Source organism: Siniperca chuatsi, linkage group LG9 (assembly GCF_020085105.1).
Source record: "Siniperca chuatsi isolate FFG_IHB_CAS linkage group LG9, ASM2008510v1, whole genome shotgun sequence".
Taxonomy (NCBI): domain Eukaryota; kingdom Metazoa; phylum Chordata; class Actinopteri; order Centrarchiformes; family Sinipercidae; genus Siniperca; species Siniperca chuatsi.
Window position 1 is genome coordinate 15,486,568 of NC_058050.1, and position 7,558 is coordinate 15,494,125.

At 39.7% G+C, this 7,558-nt stretch overlaps 1 protein-coding gene across 1 annotated transcript; it reads right to left on the reverse strand.

Moving 5' to 3' along the window:
• Nucleotides 1-1,118: 1,118 nt before the first annotated feature.
• On the reverse strand, nucleotides 1,119-4,064 carry hoxa13b (homeobox A13b). Its single transcript, XM_044207473.1, has 2 exons — nucleotides 3,299-4,064; nucleotides 1,119-3,058 (listed from the first exon to the last, which is right to left on the reverse strand). Exons 1-2 carry the CDS (start codon nucleotides 3,930-3,932, stop codon nucleotides 2,820-2,822), a joined length of 873 nt encoding a protein of 290 aa, XP_044063408.1. The 5' UTR covers nucleotides 3,933-4,064; the 3' UTR covers nucleotides 1,119-2,819.
• Nucleotides 4,065-7,558: the final 3,494 nt, after the last annotated feature.

Here is a 7,558-nt window from a genome sequence, read left to right on the forward strand (position 1 = left end):
CAATGCCACAGAACAACAGAGGGCCACGTATCACATGCAGAGGAGCTACAGAGTAAGGTTTCTAAAGGGACTCAACAAGGTGGAAGAATATTTACTCCAACATGACCCCCACCATTCCCAAAATGTAAATCAGTGAACGCAGTCCAAACCGCTTAGGAAACCATTTCAAGCTTTTAAAATTATTACCTGTGTTAGAAGGCCCCTCTATCCAGTCTATCAGCAGCCATCGCCTCTCTAAGTGCTCTTGAGCGAGATGACAAACTTGCCTGCTATTGTTCGTTAAATCGCCCTGACTGCACAAGTGTGACTGAGCCGAGAGGGTGACACTCACTCGAGGGTGCTGCCCTCGTTACTGCAACAAATGATCCTTTTTTATGGCACAAACCAATGCTTCAAATCCAAATCCAACCGGACAGGACACTTAAACTAGCCACCTGCCGGTCATGGTTTGGCACGAGGAGTTGGACAGTTTGTAGGTCAGTGTCATGCCCCGGTTCTAGTATTTCATTTCTTAATGTTATAGAAAAATCGGGAGTATTTTACATTGAGTGTGTTTTATTTTAGGTTCCGACAATCATGTGAATCAGCCTTTAACCTACTCGCTGATACTGTGGGCTATGTGCTATATTACAGGCAGCAGACCAAATATGACGACTGACGACTAAGGAAAAGAGTTGTGCGTAGTAGTTGAGTGGCTGTTAACAGGCTCTGAGGTGATTATTTTCATATCAAAATGTTTTGTTTGTTTACAAATCAGTTTTAAGTTGTTGTTCCAAAATGAGATGGACATAATCACCGTTTGTTCTTTAACACAAAATCAAAAACACATACCTCCTCCTAAAGGACTGGTCATGTGAGGACTTAAACAAATAAAACAGAGTGCCCCTTTTATATCTTGCTTTTCGATTTAGTCAATTAATAAATGCGAGCACGAACTGCATAATGTTTTTCAAAATTTTAACATGCATTTTAGAAACGAAATTTTTAATTGCACTCAACAAAAACAAATACAAGAACAGCTTAAAGTTTACACATAAATATGCAAGAAATTAAACATGAATGGAAACCGAGTGATTCGACAGATTTTGGATTTTTTGAACAAATCAATCAAGCTGGTGTTTTATTATTTAGAAAGCAGAATTAGCTAAAATATTTGTGACCAAAATATATGTCTTAAGGTGAATACAGATAAAAAATAACGATAATAAGTCATTATTATCGTGTTTTTTCGCTGTGCTATTCAAAAAGGCTTCATCTATTATATTTTCCAAATCTGCCATTGCTAGGCTATAATATCCCTATAATTTGTCTGTAGCGCTACAACATCCTAAAAAGAGATACTGACGATACAATAGATATTAGCATTACTGAAGAAATGCGGTTTTGAGTTCTTACCTTAATTGTCAAAGTTGATATATGACACGTTTTTATTAACAATAGTTAAGCTAATTAGGTGGCAATAATAGGCATTTTTCAAAGACACACACACACACACACACACACACACACACGCTAATGAGGGTAGAGGCAGATATGTAGGCAGATGTATAGACTGCAGTCTATGGGCAGAAACTGTGCTGACAGAGCTTCGCCACTAGATGGCGACATAAACTCTTAATGGCTGAAACCCGCAGACGCTCTGAGCTCAACGAGGGCTCTCTCGTGCAGGCCTGCTGGCCTAAATACACTATTACCTGTTGAGACAATATACTGCAGCCATGTGTAATTTTACCATGAAAAGGATTTGTAAAGCCATGTCCAACTTGGATTAAAACATATGAATGAAAATGACAAGATCCCACTGCGTCTCTCAAACATTTATTGTCAAAAACTTTGGCTATTGCAGTCAAAAAGAAGGGAGAATATATAGTTGCAGTCAGATAGTATTTACATGTTTAAATATTCCTACGTTTTCAGTACTCTACTGCAAAATCATTCCTGACTGACATAAATTGCATAGGTCAGCCTGTTGACAGGCGAGTTATTCTGAGTAAAAACCCTGTGAAAAAAGACAGTGACATGGACAAAGTGTGAGCAGACCTAGTGAAATGCTCAGGCTAGTTTCATGTTCGATAACGTTTAATCAGATACTGGCTGATTAACGAACAGATGGTTATTTCAAATGGAGCGATTGAATTTCTACAGGCGGTGATGTAAACTCTGACTTTCAAGCTTCCAAACTGTGGAATGGTGTTTATCTACACCCAAGAAATGCTGTAGGCTACTGCTGCTTATGCAAGGACAGAGTATGGAGAGATATTTAATTTTTTTTTTTGTCTTTAGCGTGAAGGAATGCTGAAAAATAATTTTCGAGATTCATTTTCTATTAGTTAATTATTATTTGTTTAACTTTGCCTGTTTGCATTGCGATGATCACAGACTGAAGGTGACAGTTAGTTTAGCCACCTATTTGTTTACCACTGCAGCACAGTCTAAAGTCGAAAGCTTTAGAGTTATTGTAACTGATTCCAGGGGCTCCGGTCTTAATTTCTGGATTTCATTAAGTGGAATAAAAGCGCAGGATTGCTCAGGGTGTCTCATGCCTTCAAGGTAGAATGTCTTGGTTGTTTGTTGAATATTTGAAGGAGACCATGCATCCCTCGCAGAATCGCCTTGGTCAACACGTTGCAAACCATTTCCGATCTTCTGTCAACAGGCCGCATCGACTGGTTCCAATTAAAATGTGAGGAAGGAAATGTGTAGGTCAAATCAGAGCCGCTCTGGCGACAAAGAAACCGTTCATATAATGTAATAAATTATAGCGCAGTTTTTTGGATGAAGGCACATCCATGTCACCTCCTGTTTCAGTATCTCCAGAGCTAACTGGAGCTCTTGAATTTATTGACGACTTTCTTCTCCTTTACGCGCCTGTTCTGAAACCAGATTGTCACTTGTCTCTCTGTCAGATTTGTCTGCGCGGATATCCTCCTCCTTTTGTCCTTGGTGATGAATTTATTGGCGGCATACTCCCTTTCCAGTTCCTTGAGCTGCACCTTGGTGTATGGCACACGCTTCTTTCTCCCACGGCGGATAGAGCTGTCTCCACCAGAAATAGTGTCTGTGGAGGGAAAACATGCATATGTGATAATGCAAGTCTGCTCGACTGCATCCACAGACAGAAAACAACATTTAACTAACAAACGTTTAATTCTCAATTTGTTTCTTCTTTCAGGCGCGTTATTAAATATCAACAGTGAAAAAACAGCTTTTTACACGCACATATTTTTGCAAGTTTAACTGCACATTCCCATGGACACTGCATATTTCTGTGTTAACAAAAAAATAAATAAAAAAATACCTTGTAACGAGGATTTCCACAGAGGATTTGACTGTGGCTGCTCCTTGGTGCAGTAAACTTGACCACTCCAACCATTGGTGATGGCCCATGGCTGGTAGGGCTCCATGGGCAACAGAGACTCATGTCTTGGCTCAGATGGAGCACTCAGCGCAGGAACGACAGGGACGTCCAAGTAGCTGGGCTGGTAAGGACCCGAGGAATAGCCCTGATAAAACGCAAATTCCTTTGCCCTGGTTGAAAACTCCTCACCAGAGACCGATGAGTCCATGTATTTATCGCCATAACCAGAGGGCTGCGCGCAAGCCTTGACGCTGCCGTGTGACATCCTACATGGGTAATAACTGCTGCCAAAATATCCATAGGGCAAAGATGCATTGGGCGAGCTCTGAGTGGCGGAACAGGGGCTGCATTGTTTGCCAGGCTCCCCCATGCCGGAGACTGGCACCTCACTCGCAGTGTAGGTGGTGCTCGGAGCCAGCGAGGTTGGATGCGCTAACAAATTCCTGCACTGGTTTGCAGCAAAATTTCCTCCAGTAAATCCTTCCATGTTCTTGCTTCTTTCATCCAAACCGTTGTCGTAGAGAAACATCACCGGGTCAATCCAGTGCGAATGGAGGAGTAATGAAGCGGTCATAGCATGCCCTACATCGAGACGACCAACTCTTTTTCAAAATCCCCTCGACTGAACAGAGACAGGGACTCGGGCAGAGTAACGATACCAACACGCCTGAGTACATAAAGATCGCAAGGTTATTGGCCAGGGCCAAACACGTGATATGCAAAGGAGATGATAAACGTCTAGACATCAGATAATGCAGATCAAGCTGTATATTTGTGAAGATGTACTGTATATCCATGCTTTATACAAAGATGCCATAAGGGTATTTTTCCAAACAAAGTGATATTGGAATCTCAAACTGAGTGAAACTGAATTGTAGAGGCGATCTTGTCTATCGTACGGTGCCATCACAACACGTTTATTTGATCAATTGTGTGATACAGGGCATGAGAAAAACTAGATGATATATATGGGTTTTGTTTTGTTTTTAAGGCGGAATGGATGCGTAATTACGCGTGCCATTTCGGTGGAGCAAGCTCTTATTCTAAGAGTAAAGCCAAAATGATTTCGGATATGTGGATTCTAAATGATTTTGGTTTTATATCTAAAGATTGGACCTTTTTATGCGCTTTCAGTCAAAGTTGCAGGCATTTACTAATTATAGCATCGTGTTCTTGAATTATCCGAACTGATTGATTGTCTTTAAAGTGAGGCTTTTAAGCACAATGATTATGCAGGCGGGGTTTTTTTTAATAAACAGAGATGGATACATTTAAAACGCATATTATAACAATATTCATAAATTTAGTCATTTGGCACTGCAACGTGTAAATCCAAGTTCAGTGTCCACAAAATACCAAAAAAAGCAGGCCACATTTGGCTGCACTCTTCCTTCACGGGTTAGATGCGGCTGGAGGCCAAGGTCAAGTTGAAAGTTGCAGTCTGGCCAAATAGGCACTTCACGCCAGGAAACCCGAAGAGAAAACACCGCTAAAGGCCGAAGAGGATATTTCATCGACAGACTGTGCTCGTTTTTAAGCCAAGTTACATTAACTTCTCTTTCTTTAATCCTGTCAGACTTTGTCAAAAAGAAACAAAATCGACTGGTATTAAATTGTCAAAATCAAAGCTCAAGATGAATTATTGTATCCTTCTCGAGTAGTAGAATAAAAAACTTGACTTATAGGAAAATAAACTGTTCTTCACCATGCTTACATGTTTCTACATTCTGCGTAAAATGCCTCCATAGGTGGGCTCTTGTTTTCCTACGCAGGGCGAAGAGCTAAAAACACTCTTGCACTGAGAAATGTATTCCACCTAAATTTGAGCACATTTTAATAGAGTTTTCCCACCTTTTGAGGCTGTAAATCTTTATGGCCCAAGTTCATAGTTTGTAGGCAAGAGTGAGTAGTGGTCTACATTTCCGGGAAAAAAGCATGTTTTATGTTACTGAATAGTTTCATGTCTGATTATTGTTTTTATTGCATTGCCATGATAACCGACTTTAGATTTTTAGCTTTTTTATGTACTCATAGTAGACAGCATTTTGGACAGAAGAATTGCCCACATTCTTAAATTTCGCATGAAACCGATTTAGAAAAAGTGAGTGTTGGCTGGACAGGAATCCCATCAGCCACGTTGTTCACACATTAGAGGGCGGCTGTCTTTCTAAACATATAGCAGCTGGTAGGAAATGTTATATATGAGCGGTTAAGCCAGTTAAACGAAAAAGATGATCCATGTCTAAATTGCAAATAGGTCACGAGTTGTTGATAAAGAAGCATTTCATTTGTTCCTTTTATTTTCATTTCAATATTCCCGTCACCACACACACACGGCTCTTATCCGCATACACGCAAATGTGCAATGAAGATACTTTGTGCCAATTTGTCTAAAAATTACATAACCGAGATGGTATTATTAGTGACGGTGGCTACAGGCAGTTAGGACAAATAAAAATGATGTGATACTCTACACCTTTAATAAATTGTCACACACAGCGTGTGTGTACGTCGAAACGCTGACGTCAATTTACAACTAAAATACTATAATTTGTAAAGACTGAAATATACAAATATCATGACATAAAACATTTTGTCCAATTTTAATCAAATGAATTAAAGGATACCTCTTGAAGTTCGACGCCTAAACAGACCCGGGCTTAATAAAGACATTATATTGGTCGATTGCTGGTTATTGTATTTTGACAATATTTTGATTTACAATAAGCTTGATTGGTTTGGTCTGATAAGTTTGCATATACTATTTATAATTACACAATATAGCGCGCGCGCACACACACACACACACAAACACCACTTTACATTGGATTAGTCACCATTAAAACCATATAGATTTGACAATAGACCTACAGTATGTGACTGCCATTGCTTCGAATGCAAAATGTAAAAAAACCAACAACTCCGACTTGTTACACTTGGCTACAATATAGATTAAGAACTATTCCCAACAAGAAAACAGAAAAGTTATTTTATGACAAGTCATCAGTGTAAGGATAAAACATCACATTATCACAACGCACCTTTCCCCACATTTGAAGGCGCAACCTAAAAAATAGACTAAATGCATCTTTTAGCTGATGCATAGGCCTTTAGTAGTTATGTGTAAACTTACATATATGCAAAACTGCATAGTATAAATGTGTATCGTCACCGTGTTTACAGAATAAAAAACACAACTAGACTGCTGAATGCAAAGCTTATTAAAAAGTGTTGAAAAAAAGTTGAGCAGGAGGAATGACGTGCAGATGATGTCAGGCTGTGTGTCACAGTCTGCTGCAGGCCTAAGACCAAAGTGCGGCTCTGTTTGCAGTACCTATCAAGTGTCCTGGATGACAACACAGCTCTTAGCCTACAGTGCTTAATGGACTTTTTATGGGTTTGTCTTGTGATCGCATGACCTATGGCACCTTGGCCCCTCAGTGGCTCTTGGCAAACTAGATCAGAAACATGCCGCCCTCCTGGTCTGGCCTAAGTGGGGATAGAAATGACTGCATGATGTGACTGTCGGTCACAACTTTGTTTCATAGTTGTGGAGTATATGCAATATGCAGTAAAAAAAAATTAAAAAAAAAAATACTAAAATCCTCATTAGAAAGGATTTTGTAGCATCTGGATTGTAGCATGTTGGATAATTTAGTTCTAACTGAAAAAAGTGGACGTGTCCTTTTCGTTTGGAACAGCGTGTGCAGTGTTTGCCCTGTGTGTTTCTCGCATCCCGCCATTGCATCTGCTCTGCAGCCAAACTCCTAAAATGCAGATTTGTTTTATCGTGACTCCGGAATCAGTGGGACACACGATGCAAACTACAACATTTGGGAGCTATTTAATTTAGCGCTCAGAGACACGGAGGGGAAATTGTACAGTGCTAACCAAATACAAGGCATTTAGAATTTAAATTGCCATTTTCAGCGCGAGAATTAGTATCCTCCATCCTCTCTGTCTGGTGTTTGGCTGAATTTGCACGTAAGTTTGTGGACTGCATAAATGTTATTTAATCTGTGTCCACGCCTTCCAATCTATGACAGCTTTTCCAACAAAAACAGAATTTATGGCATTACTCCAACAAATCAGCAGCAATCACTGAATAAATGTGGTGCTAATATTTAAGTTAACATCCAAATCCAGAAATGAAAAATGGATGAAATTTAAAGCAAGGTGGTAAATTAATTGTTCACAAAG

Coding starts and splice junctions, on each gene's coding strand:
- hoxa13b (XM_044207473.1), bottom strand. CDS start 3,932: ATGACCGCTTCATTACTCCTCCATTCGCACTGGATTGACCCGGTGATG. Junction 3,059..3,298: donor GTGGAAATCCTCGTTACAAG/GTATTTTTTTAT, acceptor TTCCCTCCACAG/ACACTATTTCTGGTGGAGAC.